The sequence below is a fragment of the Artemia sp. Qi Xiang Cuo genome, chromosome 17 (assembly GCF_049724085.1).
Source record: "Artemia sp. Qi Xiang Cuo chromosome 17, ASM4972408v1, whole genome shotgun sequence".
NCBI lineage: Eukaryota > Metazoa > Arthropoda > Branchiopoda > Anostraca > Artemiidae > Artemia > Artemia sp. Qi Xiang Cuo.
Window position 1 is genome coordinate 525,275 of NC_142810.1, and position 25,367 is coordinate 550,641.

Below are 25,367 nucleotides of genomic sequence, written 5' to 3' on the forward strand. Positions count from 1 at the left end.
CTCCCTTGAAAGAGCAGTTAATCCAGAGAGAAGATGGAAAGGGACACGGATCTTACTAAGGACTCTGGCGGCTTCTTCTTGAAATAAAACAGGGTTAATTTTACGCCAATCACGGCGAGACCTAGGAGGTGTTTTTGAAGTTGTTTGTGTTTATGTATCTGAGCTGTGGCAAGGAATCTCGGCTGAGAACTGTATTGGTAAGTGATCAGACAGCTGAAAATCAAGCACAACCTTGACAGGCTAAATCCTGAGATTTGCGGACGCAACGACGTGATCGAGATCTGATGTGGACATTGAGGTGTGTAAATGTGTAAAATTTAAATCTTTGCACTTGAGATCAAACTGGTCTCCAAAAATACTAAGCAACAACGTAGAACGTAAAGACCTAGATAAGAGCGGTTCAATATAGAAAATACAAAATGTCGTTATTGTCTTCCGTGTGATTTCTTTTGGAATCGACAGTGGTATTAACATATAATTGATTTGTGTACTATTAACAACCGAATGCACTGGCTTTTCTATTTGAGGTGAATGCTGTTTGCACAAGCTTTTATTTGCTTGAACCATCTTAAACCGGCTTTCTTTAGATTAGAACTCTAGAACGTGGTGTTTGAGCTCTTGAAAGAAAGGGTAAATGTCTGAAAGAAATTGTATTCTGAACTTGAATTGTTTGGATGTATTATATGTCGGACCAAAGATACTGCTCTTTATTTCTAGAAAAAGCAAGAACCTAAGTATTGTCAAATGCTTCAGAGCAGTCTTCTGCTGAATTTCTTTCGTCTAACATAAGTCTTTGTGTTTGTAGACTAACACTTTAGTGTAACCAGATCTACTAAACAGACAGGATGTGCCACTAGACTAGTCCAAACTAGACGACACTAGTTCAAACTGCCGTTGCTGATCTCCGTTCCATGACTGGTAGTGCTGATCTTTTTAACAGATAAAAGCTAATACACCAAGTGTTTGTCAGCCAGCCGCTTTAACCTTCTTTTTTCGAGTTCTTGTTGGGTTCTAAGAATAATTTCATTTTATATTTGAATGATCTTTTTTATGTCAAGTTTGTACTAGTAATGGAAAAAGTAAAAAAATAAGTTAGTAGCTGACATGAACAGCGTTGTTTTTTATGGTGTTAGTTTTCGTGAATGTGTTTTTAGATTTTTCGTTGAATAAATACATTCAATGTTCTCCCAACATGGGGGGTGCAAACCAAATTTTCCATGTTTTCTAGTTTGGTTGTTTTGGAATCCTCTCTATTAGACTGCTGCTTCAATGTTGTTGATTAAGCTCCCCCCCCCCTCCCTCTTCAGAGGTTTTTTTTGTTGAAAAATGCATCCTGAATATTACAGAAAGTTTGGTATTTTGCCAAAATTAACATTGAAAAATTAGGAATTTCTTGATTTTCTAATTAATAATCTGTCATCCTTATATATTGAATAAAGATTTGAATGCTTAGACATTAAAGAAATACGGAGATATATTTAAAGAAAAGTAGCGTTGCTCAAAAATAGGTTTGAAAAACATTGAAAAATACTATGCCCTATTGGAAGCCGTGTGCTTACTGGTTAACTCGTGTGTTTAGTGGATTTCAGAGGGCTGAAACTGTCCCCCAAACGTCTAGAGTGTTGTAAAAATATGTTCTAAATACTACATACATTGCTTTATTTTAATATATTTATCTGTTCATTTGAATTTTTCGGCTTAATCTGCCCATTCGAGTAATTTAATATGACTGTAAAGAATTATGTTTCCTCTTGACATATCCGAGTAAAATCTGGAAGCCTCCCCTTTTGATAAATAGTAAAATTTCACATTAATATTTTGGTCTTCTCATACAAATAAAAAAATTTAGTTAGTCATAAGTGGAATAGAGCTTTATGACCCTTCTTTAAACTGATAGCCCCTACCCCCCTGAGCTTTCACATCTGTTTAAAAAAAAACAACCTAATCTGTTTAAAAAACTTTCCACTTTCAAAGCCAATTGATTTTAAGTCTTTGTTTGTATTTCTGTCAAATAAATAAATATTTTGTTCCTCAAATTCGTTTCAACCAAATTATTCAGGTTTTATTCTCTGTTAGTTTTGAAATCTTGTGTTTTAAACTTTAATACAGGGTGGCTAGCCCCCAACCCCCCATTACACTTTCTGGCTGACGGGCCATGAAACGGAGATCAGCACCACTAATTTGGACCTTAAGGGTCTAGTGCAGTAATACTTTACTAACTTACTCTTAAACTTCAATATGGCTTGATGCTTCTTTTTCCAGAGGTCTCGTTATGAATAAAAAACAGATCCTGAGTTTGGAAATGTCAATATTACTCTTTGAGGTTGAAGCAACGACTGCTCCAAAGCAGTTTTCTATCATTACTGCTTTATATGTCCGAGACCTGGCACCTGAATCAGCAACAAGAAAAAAAAAATACATTCCAAAACACTTGCCTCAGAACAATTCTAAATATAAACTGGACCCAGAGGGTAAATAAAGACACCATAAGGCAAAAGGTTCAGCTACCTTTAATATCAGACGTTATCCGTCAACGGAGGTGGTTTTTTCTTGGGCAGGTCATCAGGATTGGCAGTAATCATTTTCCAAACTCCCCTTTCTTCTGGCAACCAGAAGAATCAAGAAGACGAGGCCGTCCTAGAAACACCCAAAGAAGTTTATACAAAAGAGACTTTTCGAAAATACATGCATCCCTACAGCCTGAATGGGAAGAGGTACTAGCTGCAGCATAAATCCGAGATGACTAGAGACTTTTTGTGAATGCCTCCGGAAGCATAGGAGGAACTGAAGTCTAAGAGTATTTGAAATGGGTTCATAGGCTAAATACATATTTGGTGATTTGGAAGGATATAGGTCTCATGTCATTGAGAAGTGGAAGACTGATGGTTATGACCAGACTTTCGGATAAGCTCTTAAAGAGGCCAGATTTCATTTTTAAATGGCAACATATGTATTTAAACGCCCTTAATAAGGTTAAGAATAGTTCATGGCAAAGTGCGATAAAGAGAAAACTGGATGAATGTGGCCTGAATAATGTTTGGAACAAAAGAGTGGGTTCGGTGTGATAGCGGAGAGAGCAAAGAGAAGGTTGCAGGACCAGAAGATTCAAATTTGACAAAAGGATGTTGGGAATTCACGGTTAATAGAGCTATAGGCACAGGCCAGAAAGGCGCAGGGTGAGGAGATTTATTGTAGGGCGAAGAGAGTGTTTGGGTTGTTTGGTAAGTATGAGAGCAAATAAAATCACCTCACGAACATCACTTATTCACACTCTTAGTTATTTCGTTTTCTCGGCATTAACTGTTAAATGTATTCTTGCACTTCGAGCTTTGATATCCTCCAAAATTTATTAATTTTTCTAATATAAGTATTGGGGAAAATGATAGTCCAGTTCTTTGACACATCAGTGCGAAGATTTTACATCTGAGACTATAAATTGTCTCTACAGATTATTGATTTTTTGTTTATCTATGGGATTAAATCTTATAGCTTACTGCCAAACAGAATATTAGTTACAGCAATTTGACGACAATCTCATCAGAGTCCTTAAACCACTGATCAAAGCAGAACAAAGAAGTATTTGCAAGAAAATAGCGTGGGAAGTCAAATTAAGGTCCTTAAATATTCTTTAAATCCTTTTTTGTCAAAAGTTGTGGTATTTTAGGAGCTTGATAAGTAAAAAAAAACGGGGCCGGCTAATAATAAATGTAGCCTGAAAACTGTGTTACCTATAATCCACCATGAGCATCATTTTCAGAGCAGCCATCTTTAGGAAACTAAAAAATTAGCTTCTGTTAAGTGATTAGGAAATAAGACTGGCAGACCCACTTGCTTGATTTTTTTTTTTATTTTGAACTGGAATTCAGTCAATTTGTTATATTATTGGGTGTTAGCATAAAAATTAAGTTTTGGTAGACCTTCATAAAGACTACACATAGACCTACTTCTGAGAAATAAGAACTAGGCCTATAAATTAGGGTGGCAGGCCTACGATTGAATTCCCTATATGCCACTTTAAAGCTGATCTCCCCTTGCCTTTACAGTTGTGCCCTCTTCCCTGATTTGTCTAGGTATAGCCCTAAATAATATATAAAAGCTTGTGTTTTTAGGGTCAATGTATTTACGATTCCATAACTGACATAGCCTAGGCTACATTGGGACAAGATTAACATAGGCTTGGCCTATTACCAAAAAAAAAAAAAAATAGGGTCTCAATAATATGAATTGGTTGATATTTACTCCTACCTCCACTCCTCCCTGTAGAGGGTCCTGAAATTTGCTTACATGACAGGTCTATACTTATTGAAATTTAGACAAAACAAAATTTTACCTTAATTTTCAGTTATCAGTTTCTTATTCTCTTGCTTTACTTCTGAAAATGCTATTCCTGTTATCTAAGTAGAATTTTAAGCCACATCAATTTTTTCTCTAAATTTAGGAAATGTATTTGCATATCTTTAAAACCTTATAAATTAGGATCAGGCCTTATAATCCACTCCTTCTCCCTAAACCTTATAAATTAAAACCTTAAAAGTTAAAACTTTAAAATATTATAAATTAGGATCAAGCAAAGTTGTGAAGCTGAAAACAATTTCGTTGTACTTCATTTAAGCACAAGATCTATTTTGCAAGGTTTCACTTTTCTAAAACACGGATTTTTAAAGGTCATCAAAGGTCAGGACCCTCTAGAGGAAGAAGGAGTGGAGATAGGTACTTCCAAATACCTTCCCAAGACATACATTAGCCTGTATACCCATCTCTGAAAGTTTCATTTTCCTAAACTAACCATTTTCCAAGATAGTTATAGGTACCTAAAGTAAAATTTTACCAAAAATAGAATTGATCATTTTCAGGACACATCATAGACAATTAAGACATATTTGGCTTAAATTTAGGACCATTCCAATCCACAAGGAGACATGTTAACAAAACAACTCTTACTTCATGATATGCAAAATAATCCTTGTTAACATATTTTCCTGGGAGAAAACCTTTATCCTCACTATTTTTCTTGTTTTTCCAGTTTTTCAATCACATTTTTCAATATATATGTTTATTCTCCAAGTCTTTAAAATCATTTGTAAAGCAAACACCCAAGAGCCATCTAGCTAATTTAACCAAGCTTAACCCTAAATTTATCACTATTTGCCTGTTTATATCTTTTTGTTAGACGGCAGTGATGGTGTTTAACTTTCATATATAGACTATTTGAAAATGGATAAATTCAATCAAGTCTGTTTATTTTTCACAATTAAAAAAAAAAAAAATTGCAACAGTGAAAGAAGTGATGATTAAGGTTTCTCCCCCTGCAAAATATGTCAACTGAGATTATTTTGAATATTATGAAGTAAAAGAATTGTTTTCTTAACATTTCTCCCTATGTACTGGAATGGTCATACATTTATACAAAATATTTTAGATTGCTAGTTTTATGCTGATTTTTATTGTTTATTTTGCATTTTTGACGTAGGCTAATCCTAGGCTCCTTCCATTTGTCTGCTGTAGCCTTGGCTGTATTTCATTTTCTTCCAGCAGTTCTCTAGGCTTTGACCAATCAGCTAACCAACTATGATGAAATCTTAATTTATAATATTCAGAACATTCCTGTTAGTACAATTATTGTGTTCCTTTCTGTTGAAAATAAAATTTAGGTAAATATTGAAAACAATTTCCGAATAAACTTCACGTCATTACACTACATCTATTGCTTCAAGTCATCAGACTTCATAAACACCTTTTCAATAGAAAACCAATTGCTTATGATAATGTTCAATAACAGAAAAATATATTATTAGTTGGGGAAAGAATGCATGGTCTGAGTAATGATCAGACAATTTTGTCTGAGTAATGAATCTTATATTGAAAAAAAAAAAAAAAAATAGGGAGTAAAATAGTCATATATGTTTTACTAGGATGTTTTCTTTCAGAAGAGCTGTAACTCTAGATGGTAAATTTGCAGTTGGCTATATAATTTAGCTAGGATGAAAGTGAAAATGGCATTTGTTGCCATTTTTTATGCTCTTTCATAACTCAGTTATTGCTTCTGGGGCTAGTTGCATCTTCAGCCCCTAACCATTTTCCCACTGTTTCAATTTAACTGTGCAATTCTTGAATGCTGTCAACAAATTTAGTGCTGAACTTTGTGATTTGAAACTTTGCTGTCAACAATTCAGGGTATATATTTGCACACTAGGGTGGGCTGGTAAAGTTCATGGTAAATATGCAGTGTGGCAATTAATTTATCTAGAATGAAAGCAAAAACCTCATTTGATGTTTTTTTTTATGCTCTTTTATGATTCATATAAAATACCTTTGTATTTTATATACATTACGTTTAAGGGCCCAAGATGCAATTAGCCCCAGAAGAAATTATTGAATTATGAAAGAGCATAAAAAAAGGTATTAAATGACGTTTTCACTTTTATCCTAGCTAAATTATATAGCCAACTACAAATCTACTGTCCTTTTTTTATTTTCTTTTTAATTATCATTTTACATGCAAATTTCCTTAAAAATTTTAGAGTGATATCTAATTTCAACTATTCCATCAAAATTTAGGGGTTAAAGTTATAGCAAGTGGTTTTGACAATACCCCTGGAAATAAATCAACCAACTGTTTTAACAGGAAATAAATGATGCATAACAAGATGATAGACACAAAAAAAATGATTTAAGACTATAGATGAGACAATTCTCCCCCCAGAAAATTACCCCTCCAGGCAATTCATCTTCTGCAGAAAATTTTTGCTCTGAAAATCTCCCCTCACCACATGTAAAATCCCCACCCATCTGGAAATTCTCCCCCTGGAAAATTTCCCCCACATATCAACTAAAAATAAAAGTAGAGTTGCAGCAAAACCAGAGAATATACTCCTGGGTTCTAGTTTAGATTTTGAATTGCATTGGGAAAGTGGCGTTTTTTGTAGTTTAAATGAAAGAAAAAAAAGAAAACACCCCATTATTAACCAACTTTATTGATAAAGCAAATGAATTAGCTGCAAAATATTCCACTGGGCTCAGGTTTAGGCTCCAAATGAATTATGAGAAGATCTCCTTTCCCATGCACTACGTTTCTAAGGTAAAAAAACACAATTATACAGTTTTACTCTGAATTTTGGTTATAAGTTAAACCCCAAACCTACCTTTATTGGCACCTTGGAGAAAAATTAAGATCCATACTGGATTGTTTGTGCTGCACTTTATTTACATTTCAATATGTAGACAGCCTTTAAATTTTACAATTTTCTTTATTTAAAAAAAAAAAAAAAACAATCACATTTCAAGTCCTATTGACTGCTGAAGAAGTTTAACTTATGGTTTCAACTACATCAAGACACAATCAGCTTTGTGTTAATTCAAAGGAGTCACTGTAGCTTGTGTATTTTTAGGGACTTTGTGCTTTTACTCACCCCTGTACTACTGGAGTATTCTATCCAAGGGTTATTGCTAGTAGAATAAATTTGATAAGCAGTATTTACTTGATTCAGAGGCTCTATTATGGACATGCCTCAAATTCCAGTGGCTGAAGATATCACCCGTTCTGAAGTTTGTTTTGTTAAGAATGGTAAGTTTTTAATTAAATTTACAGAAACAGAATAAAATTAAAGGTACATTTGCTTTAGTAAATAATTTCTTTTGTTCTCTTGCTTATCAAGTATTGTTCAGGAAAAAAGTTTACAATTAAATATGTAACTGCATATACCCTTCTATCAAATCCTTAAGAACTAAGGTAGATTAAAGTGTTTTGTTATAAAAAGCAAAAAAAAGCCTAAAATATTAACTATAATTTTGTATGTTTGAGAAGGCAATATAACATCAGGCAGAAGAATTGTCTCTTTCTTTAATGCAGGCATGATAAAAAAAAAAAAAAAAACAAAAGTGGAGGTTGTTATGTGGCAGCCATAATATTTATATGAATGATCAAATTATTTTAATATTAATAATTTTTTTATACTGTTGTTTAAAATTGTTAATTTGGTTATTTTGTTACTGGCTTAGCCAAACATGAAAAAAAGAACACAATTATATAGTAGTTACAAATCAAAGAAACAGAACCTTGCTAAAATGTATTAAAGGATGCCTTGTTAGAATTAAACAGCAATATTTCAATGCAATTTTATAAAAATATCAATCTATATACAAAATTTTCAACCTAAATTTCCCTTGGATTTGGCTATATTATTATGTTTTTATTTTTTTGTTTTTTTTTAACTGCTTCCCGGAAGGGGGAGGGAGTTCACCCCCACCCTGTATTGTTTGTTTGACTCTTAAAAACGTAGGGAGACCAGCCCACATTTGCCACTTTTCTGGTTATTTATTTTTTGTAAACACAGTTTTTGACTTAAAATAACTCTGGAAGTAGCTATGTATATATTCATGTTTGGGGTATCTCTAAAAAAATCCCTAATGACCAGTGTTTTTGGATGTAGCAGAAAAATAGTTACAATAATGTAGCCCAAAAGTGGTGAACCAGGGACACCCCGGTTCATGTTTACAACAGATGGCCCACGTTTGCCACCGTCTTACCTCAAGTCAAGGAAAGCTTTTACTTCTCTAGAATTAGTCCTAAAATTTGTCGCTTATCAGATTTTTAATTGTCTTTCAGAATCCAGATACAAAAATATGAACAGGCTTAGGACAGTAGCCTACTCAAAGACCCACCTTCTATAAATCAAATCCTAGCTAAGTTTACTCTTAAAGGCCGTCTCATTAGATGGAACATTACAACTGATTAACACATCTTGAAAGGTTCTGTTTCATCCTGAAAGGTCAACACCAAACTTCAGCCTTTTGCTAAGTCTTGAAGTCCAACCTGAGACTGAGGGCTCACCTAACCCTGTTACAACCTCAAACTTAAAGACGGACGATTCTTCTTTGGTAAGCACAAACTTGCTTGGTTCTATGCACTTCAAGAAAAGAACATCAAGCTCAAGTGGATATTCCTTCAAATCTTTTGCAGCAAAGAAGCACTTTGCACTCTTTTTACCTGCAAGTCCAACTAAAACAAAGTCACCGACTTTTATTGGCTTGTTTCCCACATGTTTCTTATCTTCTCCTAGCTTAATACCGTCCTCACTCTCATCGTCAAGCTCCATCTCAACATGATCAGGCTTGCTTTCACTCTCAAGGACCAATAATACTTTGCTTACTTCTTACAATTTATCTTTTGTTGCGCTCTTCTTCTCCTGGTTTTCTGTTATTTTTTCCTCTTTTCTGCAGCTTTCAGTTCCTCTTCTTGGTGGATTCTTTCCCTCACTGGGGTATCATGCAAAATTTCCCTAGTCTTTTTTTAACTGCATGTCTGATTTGTTTTCTCAGAGAACCTTTCAGAAATGAAGACACATCAACTACTTCAGAGAAACATTTTTCAGCTTTTCCATGTAAAGGGAATCCTGAGAGGGATTGGGTATCGTTCTCATGGTTTGTTGGCTGATTAGCAACATCCTCGTCAGCAGAAGAAGTTGATCACCGTCGTTCGAAGTTGATTGTCGTTCAGAGACATATGAATTGAAGAACTCGTGATCTTTGAAAATCATGAGATTGAAAGTGTCGATGCAGTGAAAACCGCTGGTTATGCTTGCTGGGGTCACCGCTTTGGGATACGCTTTTCCAGAAAGCTCAGAAATGCTATACATGGAAATTTTCTCGCATTTATGCTCTGTCATAAAAGTCGCAGATTCCCTGTTGTAGAAAGCCTTCATTGGAAACATAACTTACCTGTCAAGTGGCTGCAGCTTATGGGTTGTATGAGGCAGAACAGAGAGTATGACAACTCCATTTTGTTTGGCTAAGTCAATCAATTAAATACTGTAGTAACTAGTGTGATTTTCAAGTATTAGATGCACAGGATCAGCCTTACTCGGTCTTGTATGATTCAAAAAATGGTTCATCCAAAGAATAAATAGTTCATTATACGTCCAACCAGAAGCAGTTTCTGACCCTTGAGCAATGGTGCCTGGAGGTGTTTCTATCAGTAAGATTTCTGGGCAATTCTTGTGAGGAAAAATGAGCATAGGAGGGACGCAATTACACATGGCACTGACGCACACATAGTAATAGTCTGCCGTCTTTCTGCTAACGTTGCCTTGCCAACCGGTTACTGTCCTTTTGCTGCAACAATTTTCTCGGGCTTTTGGACTGTTGATAGTCCAGTTTCATCTACATTCTAAATATTTTGCGTGGTAAATCTGTGGCGCTAGTACACGTCACCAATATTTTCAAAAAATCTCCCAACTTTTATACAATTGAAAGCAGTTGTACAGTCAAGACTGGTTTAGGCACTCTTACAGCAAAATTTTGGTGTCTTGCAATAAAACCACGGCACCTATTTTCACCTGCAGCATTTTGATATTCACTGCTTGTCCATGAATTTGGGATGGTAAATCCTTTTGCAACAGAATACCTGCAAGTAAGCTGATGAACTTCAAGCGGTGTTTAACCATAATATATATGGCACACACCTTGCAAGTATTTAGAAAGATTATTTTCTTGCTCCTCTGTAAAGATCAGTCTTGTAGCATAAAGTAATGAGAAAAGAAAGAGGTAGAAGCTCAATGTCCCCATCCTGTTTCTCAGTCTTGGTGACGTATGCCCTCAGAGTTGTCCGTGGTATTCTCTTTTTCTGCAGCCGTGTTATTGTTTTTTTTCTATAAAATAGCTTTGATTAAAGCAGCGCGGACCAGTTGTTTATTTTTTATTTAATTTTATTTTTATTTTACTCACCAAGCTATTTTTATGGGCCAAGTAAAGTTCATTACAACCATACTTAATCTTACTGGCAAAAGTGTATGGAATTGTTGTTTCTTCATCGAGTGTATCTGACAAAATATGAAGTAAATATCAATAAACTGTGTTACAAAATTTAGCTTTCCAGGTTCGCCAGGCCCAGATTCGCCAGTCCTAGAGTGGCGAACCAGGGCTGTTTTTCTTGTGGCGAACGTGGGCTTTTTCCCTATTCGGAGAAAAATCAGCACTTTCCAAGTGTTATCGCAGAGGGCAGTAAATGTCAATCATTAATAGTTTACTAAGTCTCAGACGTTTCTATGAACATAAAAAGTTCTCCCTTACCTCTACATTAGAGACCAACCTTTTCATTTTCCTTTAACACAAAAATTTACTTTTCAAGCCCTAAAAATTAACTTACCACACAAAACCTGGAAAATGGGGTTCAACTCAAAGTCAGGTACATCCAAACTTTTGCTACTAGATGACAACTTAAAAACTAAATCATGGGAATTTTTCCATTGATGGCTCCGTAGTTAAATGCAAATGACGAACCTGGGCTGTGGCAAACCTGAGCCGGTCTCCCTAATAAAATACATGTAAACAATTTTTGATACATTTTTCCAAGTTTTGTGTACTCCCCCTCCCTTCCAACGTAACTTTTGGATATGGTCCTGATTGCGTGTTTAGACATTTGTAACTGGCTTAGTTATACTTAAAAACCAAAAGAACCCAATTAGATAGTAGCTACAAATAAAAGATGCAGAAGTTTGCTAAAGTGTATTAAATGATGCTTTGTTAAAATTGAACAACAATGTATTAATGCAATTTAATAAAAAATTCATAATTTAAATGCAAAATTTTCAAGCTTAATATCCCTTGGAGTTGGCTCTTGGGCTTTCCCTCTGGTATGCTCAGTCTTTTTTGAAAGTTGGCATCAGTGCCTTCTAATCAATTTGTATTAAATGGTTTTTTATTGTATGCTTGTATTAAATGTGGGTTGTTCATTGGTTTTAGACGTGGCACTTCCCCTGGTTGCAGAAATTTTAGTGGTATAAAATTCCAAATAATGTAGCATTCATAATTATTTTCATTTTAACACTTTATTTAAATTAAAATAATGTAGAAGTTGACAGTAAGTATATGTACTTTGAATATGCTTATATAAATGAAAGGAAAATTATGAGCAAGGTCCCCTTTTAAGGTAATAGAATACTCAAAAAAGCCCTTAAAAATAAACACTTTACTGAAATAGGGACTCTGCTAGTTGCTGCCTGAAAAAAAAAGTTTAAAACAAAAGTATCCAACAGCTCAAGAAAAAGTTGCAATGTGTATGTTAACAGTCAAAGAATATGTAGTGTTTTCTAATAAGGAAAAAAAAATATGTTTTACTTTTCATAACTTCAATACCTTCAAGTATGTTAAGACTCAGAAATAAATATCAGAATATATTAAATTGCCAGTTCACACTCATATTTTTTTTCTTTAAGTTCTGAGTTTTTTAGTTCTGACTGGGATATAATTTCTTTTGATGTTATGAGAAATAAAAACATAGCTCAAATTAAAAATTGTTTTTAATAAAATGCAAATTGGGTTCTGGTCTTTAGAAGGCCCACCTGCCTTAGCTCTACTCATCTTTGTGGTAGTTTCTCCTTGTTTTGAGTTTCACTTGGTTATCCATTGTAATTTCAGTTCGTTTTGCATTTCGTTTATTTTTAGTCAATGATTTATGGTAGTTCTATGCTTAAGAAATTATTATACTTTTTTTGTGCTCATCTTTGGAATAATGTTACCCTTTACTTTTCTTTGAAAAGGTTTTAAAATTAATTGTAAAATGAAAAACTGTTGGATTTGCTAAGAAAGCTTTTCTGTTGTCTTATCTCCCTTTTATTCATGTTTTGTTTTAGAAGTTGAAGATGTTTTTCTTAGTGAGAGTGAAGAGCTCTTTGATACTTCGAACATTTGTTTGTCTCCTAAACTGGAATCAGTTTCTTTGACTACTTTGTTCAGCATTGCAGGACCAATTAAATCAGAAGCTGACGCCCAGGAATTGGAACCCAACAGTTTTGACAATGAAGGTATCTTTCAAACATTTGTTTTGTAGAATCATGATTTTTCTAGTACTTTTTATTGACAAAAATTGAAAGAAGACAAAAAACAAAGAACTGAGGCCATTCCAGTGCAAACATAATTCAAACCAAAGTTTAAGCTAAATCAATCATTTTCAAGTCCCCATGCCCATATTTGCTCTTCTGAAAATTTACAAGTATGGAGATACGTCCTTTTGGTAACCGACTGACGATATGCTGTGTTTGGTACTTTACCAAGAACAATTGCTCTTGCGTTCAAGTATTTGGTGAGTGACGGAAAGCTTTACTATGACTACCTCTAACGGTAACTACTAACTATTTCGTGTAATGTGTTTACAGATTCACTTAATAATGTATATACAAATAACCCTTAATCCGTTAGTTCTATAATTTACTTATAGAACTAATCTCCCTTCAAAGAAAGAGACAATTGGGCTTTAATACTAGAGACAAAAGCCAGTTTTTGTATTAGATATGAAATTCAATGGAGATCCCGGGGGCATAAACCATCCTAAATTTAGAAAAATTGCTCTTTTGGGTCATTTGAAAAATGGATTTCTAGTATTTTTTATTAACAAAAAATTTAACGAATTACAATTTCCCCCTCCCCATATTTTGGTTTGGTTTTTACTCTTGAAAACAAATTAGATTTACGTTTCCTAGGCATCGTGAAGTGTTGTAGCAACCCCTTTTGGCCAGGAATCCAATGAAGGAATTAAGAAATAATATACAGAAATTGAAGTCAGTTGCAATTATCATCTCGAAAGATGATGACGATTTAAAAAAACAGATGAAAAAAATGTATATGTTGCATTGGTAACGAGTTATATACTGATCTTTGTATAAAGTGTTTAATTACCACGTAAAGTGTTTAATTATCTATAATTAAATAGCATGTGTACTATGTATAATATCAAATAATAATATTGCGTGTGTAATTATCTATCCCCAGCTTTCAGGATCATGTTGCTGTAACCACTCTTTGCTCAAATACTTGCAAAACTATTGTATTATGATTTTTTCTACAACTAAATGTATATAAGACAAATTTTCTTGCCCTCAAATGAATCAAAGAAAATGTAGAAAATATATTTGTCTTAACCTAAAATGCACATCAGGAATCACTATTAGGTAGGCAGAGTAGGAAAAGTTGCAACGCTGGTTTTTAATATGTTGTTACTGGGTGTTAGTACGCATATGCATATGCAAAGTCTTTCCTTTTACATAACTAATTTAAAAAACTTTCCACAATGCAGGTTTTTCAAAGAAAAGTAAAGAGCTCCATTAAGCCAAGAATGAGTAAAAATAAAATCAAATAATCTTCCAAGCATAATACTACCAAAAATCACTATCAATAAATGAATGAAAATAAAAACGAACAGAAATTACAAAAAAATAGCCAAGCCAAACACAAAACAAGTAAAAATTAACATGAGGAGGGCTGATAACCCCTATGCCTTCATAAGACGAGTTTACAATTTGTGCTTTACTGAAGAAAACAAACAAACAAATGACTGTGGATTCTCAGTTAAATTGACCTATACTGACATTTCTTCGTTAAGGTTTTGATAATTTCTCATTTATAAAAGTAAGAAAGGTGAAAATATTTCAAACGTATTTTGTTTTAAGTAAAGTGGAAATCGTGTTCTGGTCTTTTTCTGGCAAATTGTGAAGGCTGTAGGGGATTGTCATCCTCAAAGATGTAATTTCCAGACCTTTCAATTACGTTGAACTTAATAACTTATTAGCCATCTCAAAATTTCAGTCAGATACATTTCGGGAAAATATGAGGTGTGGGGAGGTGGTCCACCCTCTGCTCACTTTGAATCTTAGAAAGAGCATTATATATTCTGATTACCAACCCAATGAGCCCCCTCCGAAGTTTATACGATCACTCTTTCTATATATATACCTTATATACCCCCTGGGCATAACTTACAACCCGTGCCCTGAGGGCTATGGTCTGGTTTTCATCCTCAAAGACATTATTTCTGTACCTTTCAATTTCGTTTAACAAAATAGCTATCTAAAATTTTGGATTGGTTGGGTTGGGGGAATTGGTGGGCGTGGGTGGGGGGGGGGTGTTTCCCTCTCATCACTTTTGACTTTTGAAAAGGGCACGAGCCCTTTCAATTTCCAATCGAATTAGCTCTTTTCGAAGTTTCTATGACAACAAATGGGCAAGTTTCTATCAGATTCATTTTAGGAAAATACGAGGTGTTTGGGGGGGGGGGGGGGGTATCCACCCTCTGATCACTGAATCTTAAAAAGGGCACTAGAACATCTGATTTTCAATTCAATGAGCCCATTCTACTGTTTAAACGATCACCCTTTCTATATTTATCTTATATGCCCCCAGGGCATAACTTATAACCATTGCCCTGAGGGCTTTGGTGGGTTGTCATCCTCAAAGACATAATTTTCGGACCTTTCAACTACGTTGAACAAAATGGCTATCTCAAAATTTTGACTGAATGTGTGGGGAAATGATGGGCGTGGGAGTGGGTTATTTGCCCTCCAATCACTTTTGACTATTAAAAAGGGCATTAACAGTTTGAATTTGCAATACAATGAGCTCTTTTCGAAGTTTCTACGACAAGTCCTTCAATACAAAGTGCCCTGGCCTAAGACCAAAAATTAAATAAAATAAATAAAAAATTGTGCCCACATCACTCTTTACCTAGGCATCGCTATTGCGCTGCCCAAGATGACTTCCACTTAAAACCTTAATATGATTGGACTAATATAATTCTTTTCTGAAACACTTTGAGTTTGTTCATACCTTACAGAAAACTTATGCTTTAATTAAACTATTAAACTAAAATTAGTTTTTAACGTTATCAACTATTTTGATTTTTAATGTTGTGTATAGGCGTTAAAAATGGCTTTGGTTAATCTAACTAAAAATAATAAATTAATTTGTAGGCGTCTGCTAAGGCTGAATCTAAACAGATTACAGGAGAGGTCAATTTTTTGGGAGATTTGGGAGCCTCTTTATTTCTGATCAATTCGTTGAGATTTTATTTTTATAGCATTTTAGGGTTTCTTTTCCTTGTTATTTTTATTTGTTGTTGTAGGTGCCTCTAAATGGGTACCTGGAGAAATCTGGGGAAGGTAAGCAGGAAGGGTGCGCGAAAGCACAGGATGGCTGGCCCCCAGCCCCCCATTGCACTTCCTGGCTGAAGGGCCACGAAACGGAGATCAGCACCGCCGGTTTTGATCTTAAGGGTCTAGTGCCGTCATACTTACTTACTTACTTACTTTATCACCAGGACATCAAAGTCTCTCTGAGGGTGTTTCACCCAGCATTTCCACATCTTTTCCAGAATTTGACTCCCAGGAAGTGGGTCTCGATGACGAAGGTATAATTAAACGAATAATGTTTCTGAATTATTTTTTAAAAGAAAACAATTTTTTTTGCTAAGATAAAGCATGAAACATTACGTAAAGCTTTAAATAGCGTTATTGAAAGATTTTACTTTCATAAAAAGTGTTATCGCGTTAAACACAAGGCGATTTTAAGATTTATTGTTGAGAACACTATTTAAGTAGGCTAATGTTGTACAATGTCGGCAAAGTGCCGATTGATTTGCCATTCTAGTCTTTATTGAGCGAGTATAAATGTTTCTATTCATAAAAGTTAACTACTAACTACTGGATATGAAAATCTGTGAACAAAACTCTAAATTTGTGATATCAGTTTTGTAACAATCAAGTTTATCACTCTTAAATTTGTTCCGACCTCTTGTTATGTCTAGTTTTATAAGTTTGTTGACTGGTATTTGCATGCTCTGTGGCTTTTATTCTTTCTGGGTGAATTATTCAGACAATGTTAATGTTCATCCATCTTCTATTTGTTGATTCTTTTTATTTTGTAGAACCTGAAGCTGCTTCAACAATTGATAGTGAAACGATGAGAGAAACTTCTAGTTATATTCTGTCATCTGAGCATCAAAATTGACCTTTGGGTGTTTCATTGAATGTAACATCTGAATCAGACCTACAGGAACTTAGTAGAAATAATGAAAGTATTTCTGAAATTATTAGTGGTAGTTTAAAATTCAGGCTGATGAAGGATAATTTTGTTGAAAGTTTTTTCCTACCTAACAAACGTTCTTCGCGTTTTTAGTATTTAAATAGTATTGCTAAAAGTATTTTTGTCATTAAAATAGGTAATTAAATAGTATTCCCAAAAGTCTATAGTAAGACTTAGTTTGCATTTTGGCTCGAAGGCAAGTGCATCAAAGAAATTTAAACGCACAGTATTGAAACAGTGTAAGACAAAAGTAGGTCTTGGGCCTCTCAACATTAATCTAAAAACTTTCTTTTTAAGAAACAAGAAAGTTACACTAGCAAAGTAGTGGTAGAGTTTGTTTTTTTACTTTGCTGATTTGTTGAAAAATTTTCTGCGTAACACCAATTTTCTCCCGAACATTATGTAGCTTTCGTCGATTTTATCCCAGGTGAACGCAGAGTTTTTGGAAAGGAGGGGGGGGGGGGTGTAAAACATATCACTGAACATTAGTTTTCAGATTTATTGAAAACCCATTTTAATAACAATCAAAATTTTATCTTTTAAGTAAAACAGTCATACAAACTTATTAAAGGAAATAGGAACTTCCTGTGAGGGTGTAAAGAGGGAGGCTTTGAAGAGATTGAGATGACGGAAGAGCCTGTGTAGCTGTGGGCCACCGCAGGCCAACACAGCTGTGTTGGCCTGCGGTGAGATGTTAGTAGTAGTACTCTAGTAGACTCAGAAAATTAAATATATCACGTTTGTAAGTCTTACTTCCACTGCCCGCTTATGCTTTGGTATACCCATGGAGTGTATGTTTGGTCGTTCAGTTTAATATCACTTAAATCATAAATCATACAAAAATCTTCTCGAATGATATGGAGAAAGATAGATGTACAGCACGGAGAAAGCTTGACGAGAAAATGATTTATTGAAGCCTTTCTATGTATCACATTAGTAAAAATTTCTTATTACGGACCCCCCCCCCCCTCTACTCCCCACTTATTCCTGTATATACCCAGAGAGTGAACATTTGATTTTTGAGTCCATTATTGGTTTTCACTTAAATCTTGCAAAATTACATATTTAGGTTCTCTATGAAGAAAGATACGCCAGAAAAGAATTCGCTGAAACATTTCGAAGCATTTATCGCTTATTTTTTCATACCCTATATAACTTTGAAACATCTTAAGTTTTGAAGCTGACAAAGACAATTTTTATAATTCCTAATCTAATTATCCTATAAAATTGAACTAATTTAAAGTTTTTTTTATTTTTTTATTTTTTATTTAATAATTAAAGCAACGGAATAGAACCAGTGCAAGACAATGTAGATCCCAATCTTTTAATACTTTTTGAATGTTTGACTTTCACGCACATATGTTATTAGAGCCCGACCGATATGGATTATTTGGGTCTAATAAAGATACCGATTTTGGTGGTTTTTGAAATCACCATACATTTTGAAGATTGATGCATCAGGTGTGTAATGACAACTGCTGCAGTTCTATCCCCACAATTAGACTTAGCTGATTGCTCTGTCCCAAGGACTAGACAAGCAAAATTAACCTGAGGAAAATCTGGTGCAATCTTCTGGATAAGTTGTAAATATTTGACTCAGTATTTATTCCCCGTAAGCCGATAATGTCTCTGACCCCCATATCGGTCTGATAATTTTTTTCAGGCCCTAATTGTTACAATGCCATTTTCTTTGTTTTTCTTATTTTATTAGTTTGAGTAAAGAAATTTAATTCTTTTTTTTTTCACTACAGGGGTGATGCATTCTACTTTGTGCAGCTCTGAAGGTGTGAGTCATCCAATACTCTTAGGCCCAAAACCAATCGTTATGGTGAAAAAACTGACAGAGAAGGCTATTGAAGAACTTACAGTGGGAATCTGGAGATGCGGCTCCTGTGGAAAAGCAGAGAAATCCCTTTTGATTTTAGATCTTCACATTGACACTGGTTGTGAAGAGCTTTCACCAATAGAGTGTGATATCTGCCCCGCAGTAGTTCGTGAATACAGTAATTTTGTTGTTCATTTTATGGAACACCAAATGGGAGGAACAAGGAGATGTGGCATTTGTTTAAGAGAATCTATTGGTGATATAAGACAACATCTAGTGTTACAAGGTCACATTTCACCAAAGATATCTGAACTAGACCTGCAGGAAAATGAATCGCTAGTCGTTTCACAGAATTCGTCAGCAAGCGGCTACTCTAATTCAATAAAATTGGAATCTGATGAAAAAAGTTTAGACGATCAAAAAACATACTTGCTCAGTAAAAAGAATAGGAAATTAGAAAGACATAAAAGTATACACGCAGAAAAAAAGATATATGAATGTAATCTATGTAAGAAATGCTTTTCATCTCCAAGCATTTTGAAAAAGCATCAAACAGTGCATACAGGTGAGAGGCCATTTAAATGTGATCTGTGTAAGAAATGCTTTTCTCAATCAAGTCATTTAAAGACGCACCAAACAGTACATACAGATGAGAGGCCATTTAAATGTGACATATGTAAGAAATGCTTTCCCTCACCAAGCCATTTGAAGACGCATCAAATAGTGCATACAGGTGAGAGCCCATTTAAATGTGAGATATGTAAGAAATGCTTTTCTAGATCAAGTCATTTGAACAGGCATCAAACAGTGCATACAGGTGAGAGTCCATTTAAATGTGACATATGTAAGAAATGTTTTCCTTCATCAAGCCATTTGAAAAAGCACCAAATAGTGCATACAGGTGAGAGGCCATTTGAATGTGAGATATGTAAGAAATTCTTTTCTCAATCAAGCTCTTTGAAGGAGCATCACATTGTGCATACAGGTGAGAGGCCATTTGAATGTGAGCTGTGTAAGAAATGCTTTTCTCCATCGGGCCATTTGAAGAGGCACCAAATAATACATACAGGTGAGAGACCCTATGAATGTGACATATGTAAGAAATGTTTTTCCTCACAAAGCAAATTGAAGACGCATCAAATTGTTCATACAGATAAAAGCCCATATGCATGTGACATATGTAAGAAATGCTTTGCTTCATCAAGGCATTTGAATAAGCATCAAAGAGTCCATGCAGGTGAGAAACCATTCAAATGTAATTTATGCAAGAGAACATTTTTAAATAAGTCGAACCTGAAATATCACCTAACAACCCATTCTAGGAAGAAGTCTGATAGTTAATAGTTAACAATAAAAAATTTGGATGGACCACTGTAATTGTTGTTTACAACACTTGATCTTGTTACATCATTGAATTTCACTTTATCTATACTACTGGGGGAGAAGGAGGTAAAAGCAAAAGTCGGATATTAGACAGTTCAGTTTAAGGTTCGTGGTAAGTAACAATAAAAACTTTGGATGGAATAGTGATTTTCGTTGACATAAGTTGAAATAGACGTTTAAGAATTAAAGCGGTTGCATGCAAGCTAATTCTCAGATCTCAACTATCAACTATTTTTATTAATGAAAATTTCGGGTTTTTCCGATTCTTTGACAAGTAAGACTGGATCTTTATCCAAGAACTCTTGCATTTGTAAAAGTACACAAACAGAGCAAGTGCCTATTTTCTTTGAAATCCCTTTTTGAATATTCTCAATCTTAGATGTTGGATCTTTGGTGAGACTAGTTACTATAATACTAAATCTTCTAGGTTTGGAAAATGATTTTAGCAAGAAGCTAGTAGATTTAATTATTTTAGATGCCAGGTCACTGAGGGTAATGTTTTAGTGGATCCAAGGTCACTTTTTAAGCACAAACAAATTGTTTGTCTTTCTTGACAACATAATAATGTTTAACTACAAAACTTCATCTCAACTCAGTTTTACAACTGCAACTAAAAAGTCTATTTTCTGGATTAGGTTGAATTTTTCAGTATTTTTTAGCCAGCCAAGTAAACACCGAATTTTCTTGAGAGGGGGCTTTTGAAAATTTGCCAATAATTATTTATTTAATCCAATTGTCTCAAACATACACCCAGGGGACAAATTGACAGAAAAGCGAAAAACTTATTTGTTTGTCAAAAACAAGAGCCCATGCTAGATCAAAATGGTACCCCCCCCCCCTCTTCCAAGCTCTTGTCTCCTAAAAACTAGAATATAATGTGTGCTCTACTGAAAACAATCCTTGTTTTGAGCTATGTGTTTTTATTTTATGCAATATAAACAAGAGCTTTCAACTGGCATTCTGGCTTTTTACTATGGGTAAGATTTTGCAATGACTATTTCTGACTCAGTTGTCAACTCCTTGACAGATAATACAGAAAATTCATGCACAATATCCAACACCATGCGTGCACCCCTAATAACCAAGAAGCTTTCTCAGAACTCTTGTCCGCTCTGAAATTCTTCCATCCACTATGAAGTACAGAATATTTGATTACATGGAATATACAAAATACAAGATGTCTGCGATTTCTTTTGGCGTCGACAGTGGCATCAAAACATAATTGATCTGTGTGCTAAAAACAAACGAATGCACAGGCTTTTCTATTTGAATTGAATGCTGTTTGCACAATCCGGCACTCTTGAGATTGGAACTCTAGAACGTGCTGTTTGACTTCTTGAAAGAGAGTGAATGTCTGAAAGAAATTTGAATGTGAACTTGAATTGCTTGGATGCATAATATGTCAGACCAAAGATACTTTTCTTTATCTCTAGAATAAGCAAGAACTGGACATCTATTGCTGCCAGAAACTTCAGAGTAGTCTTCTGTTGAATTGCTTTCGTCTGATATAAGTCTTAGTGTTTGTCCACTGACACCTTAATGCCACCAGATCTACTGGACAGATAGAATGCGTCATTAGGCTAGTGCAAACTAAACGGCACTAGTTCAAACTGCCATTACTGATTTCCATTCCATGACTGACAGTGCTGATCTTCTTAACCGATGAGAGCTAAACCCTTAAGTGTGTGTCAGCTAGCCCCTCAATCCTCTTTTCTTCGAGTTCTTGTTTGGTTCTAAGAAAAATTCATTTTATCTTTGAATCATCTTTTTTATGTCAAATTGCTTTGAAATGGCTCACTAAACTGATATACTATTTGAGTTACCCTTACTCTATGCCTGTCCACGTTAGTTCTGCCCTTAGATGGATAATAGTTTATCATAAACAAGTGAAATTAATCATTTCTATACAACTTCGAAAAATTTATGCCAGTTTTACCTCTCACAGCCACTATCTGTCGTGGCTTTACTCTAATTAGCCATGGCTTGGCACTCAAGTCTTTCATCACTTCCACAAAGTTAATCAAATTCAAAAATCAACAGACTCGAAATCTTCCTTTGTGGAAATTTCATTTTCCACAGAAGAGAAAAGCAGATTTCTCGGCATTATTTGAAGAAATGATCAGACAATAAACAATCAAAAGACATATTTTTTCAAATAATAAGGAGCAATATTAAAATTAAAAGAATGGATTCTGTATATGAGACGGGCTGCTCCCTTCTCAATACTTTGCCTTTTACGCTTAATTTTGACATTTTGTCCCACTTCCTTAAGAGCGACTCCTGAAATATTATTTGATTAAAATCAGAAGGTTTTTTAAAAGTACTGAAACTTTAATGTGAAGAGCAAGGGATTGAAACACAGGCAACCCCCTACATATATGGAACATTTTTTTTTTTTTAATTTGACTGTTGCTCCTTACTTTGAGTTAATTTTTTTTTAATTTTATTTAATATAATAGACAGGGGGACTCCCCCTGTCCCAACTTAATTTCCGTGCCTGAGACGCAATTAAGGGTCAGCACCCTTCCTCAAAACCTACTTGCCATAAAAAATCGCTGGAAAGCTTGCAAAAGTGAAGCATAAATAATTTTTTATTCTCATTAATTTGAATTAAGTATTAAATAGATTATGTTGAACACACTCAAAAATTCTGATTAAATTTTAGATTGCCTATTATAACCTGAATTAAGTCCATAAATTTGTACTAGTAATGGAAATAGTAAAAAAAATATGCTGGTAGCTGACATGAACAGTTGTTTTGTTATGTTGTTAGTTTTTATGAATGTTTTTTTGTCGAATAGATACATTCAATGTTCCCCCAACTTAATCCACTTAATTCCTCTAAATTACAACTCGTGTCTTCAGTGGATTTGAGAGGGCTGAAACCGTCTCCCTCACATGTCGAGTGTTGGAAAAATACGCTTTAAATATCACATACACTGTTGTATTTTGATACATTTATATGTTTATTAGAATTTTCCGGCATAATCTACCTACTCGAGTAATTTAATGTGACTGTAAAGAATTACTTTTTCATTTGACATAAGCCTCCCCTTATGATAAATAGTAAGATCTCACGGTAATATTTTGGTCTTCTCATACAATTAAAAAATTTGAATTAGTCATAAGCGGAATAGAGCCTTATGACCCTTCTTTAAACTGATAGCCCCTAACCCCCTGAGGTTTCATATCTATGTAAAAAAAAAAACAACTAACCTTTCCGCTTTCAAAGTCAATTGATTTTAAGAAATTTTGTTTGTATTCTGTCAAATAAATGCATATTTTGTTCCTTAAAGTTGTTTTAGCCAAATTATTCAGGTTTTATTCTCTATTAGCTTTGAAATCTTGTTTATTAAAGTTCAATATGGCTTGATGCCTCTTCCTTCTAGAGGTCTCATGATGAAGTACAAAAACCTCCTGAGTTTGGAAATCTCAAAAATACTCCTTGAGGCTAAAGCTACGACTGTTCCAAAGCAATGTTCTGTCAGTACTGCTTTATGGATCTAACACCTGAATCAGCAACAGGAGAAAAGAATACAATCATTCGAAAACACTTGCCTCAAAAGAATTCTAAATCAGTTATAGTCAGAACATACTTTATCAACAGGCTAAATACCCGAATTGGAAACCTGATTTCATCGATTACCACAAATCAGCATCAGCATATATGTATATTACTGTATCCACCTGTATCTACCAGCATATATGTATATTAAACTGACAATGTACACTCATTTGTATTTTTTTTCAGTAAAGTGCAAATTATATTCTGGACTTGGGAAGGCATAAGGGTTTTGAGCTCGTCATGTTAATTTCTGCTCGTTTTGAGTTTGACTCGGTAATTTATTGTAATATCTGTTCGTTTTGGGTTTCATTTATTTATCGATACTGATTTGTGGTAGTTTCACGCTTGTTAGATTATTTGATTTTATTTTTGCTCATTTTTGGCTTAATCGAGTTCTTTACTTTTCTTTGAAAACCTATTTTTAGGAAAAAGTATTTTTAATTAATTTCTGTTCGTTTTATATTGGCATAGCCTTTTCAGGGAAAAAGAAAATAATACTTCAAATCTTTTCGTTTTTTTAGACTTTATAGTTTGGCCTGCTATTTGTATGCTGGAGAAAACTTTTCAGCAATTTTTAACAACATAAACCCTTTTCAAAATCTGGACACAAATATCAGTGTTTAATTTAGTTTCATACCTCCTCTAGTTGACCTGAAATAGAAAACTGGATACCATTCGCAAAAAAAATCTGTTTACTTTCTTTGATAGCTTTGATACACTTACCCTATTTTGATTTGGTTAAATTTTAAGAGCAGAAGTAGCCCCGAAAGTTTGAACATAATACCCTCAGTCGTTCTTGGGATACTGCTGAGATGCCTTATCGGGAATTACCATTATCACATTGCATTCTGATTTAATCTTAAGGTAACATTTAGTTTTGAAGCATAACGGGCAAATGGGAGGGTGGACGTGGAAGGGGAACTAGTTGCCCTCCAATCACTTTCGATTATTAAAAGGGCATTAGCCCTTTCTATTTTCAATGGAATGAGCCCTTTTCGAAGTTCCTATGACAACTCCTTAGAAAGAAGTGCCCTGGTCTAATAAAAAATAATTAATAAAAATTAAAAATAATACATTGTACCCACATCGATCTTTACGCTATTTTGATTTGGTTAAATTTTAAGAGCAGTAATATTCTCGAAAGTTTGAACATAATACCCTCAGTCGTTCTTGGGGTACTGATGAGATAACTTATTGAGAATTAGCCTTAACACAGTACATTGGGAATTACCATTATCATAGTGCATTCTTATTTAATCTTAAGGCAACGTTTAGTTTTGAAGCATAATGGGCAAATGGGAGGGTGGGCGTGGAAGGGGGAATAGTTGCCCTCCAATCACTTTCGACTATTAAAATTGGCATTAGGCCTTTCTGTTTTCAATCGAATGAGAACTTTTCAAAGTTCCTACGACATCTCCTTCGATACGAAGTGCCCTGGTCTAAACAAAAAAATAATTAATAATAACACATTGTACCCACATCGATTTTTACTATAAAAATCTCAAGCCTTCCAATCACTTTCAACTATTAAAAAAGGCACTAGCCCTTTCAATTTTGCATCGAATGAACCCTTTTGAAGTTTACGACAACGCTTTCACTTAAAACCTTATATGCCCCCAGGGCATAACTTACAACCCTTGTCCTGAGGGCTGGGGGGAGGGGTTGTCATCCTCAAAGACCTAATTTCCAGAACTTGCAAGTACGTTGAAGAAAACTGCTGTCTCAAAATTTTATTTGTATTTTCAA

General features: G+C 34.5%; 1 protein-coding gene across 1 annotated transcript in view; it reads left to right on the plus strand.

The window, feature by feature from the left end:
• LOC148941759 (uncharacterized) overlaps nucleotides 1–24,427 on the plus strand; it is a 497,279-nt gene extending 472,852 nt beyond the window's left edge. Inside the window, exon 2 of the mRNA XM_089103749.1 lies at nucleotides 18,600–24,427. Within this exon, the coding sequence (XP_088959875.1) occupies nucleotides 18,600–20,014 (1,415 nt within the window). The 3' untranslated portion in view covers nucleotides 20,015–24,427. The remainder of the gene's footprint in view (nucleotides 1–18,599) is intronic.
• Nucleotides 24,428–25,367: the final 940 nt, after the last annotated feature.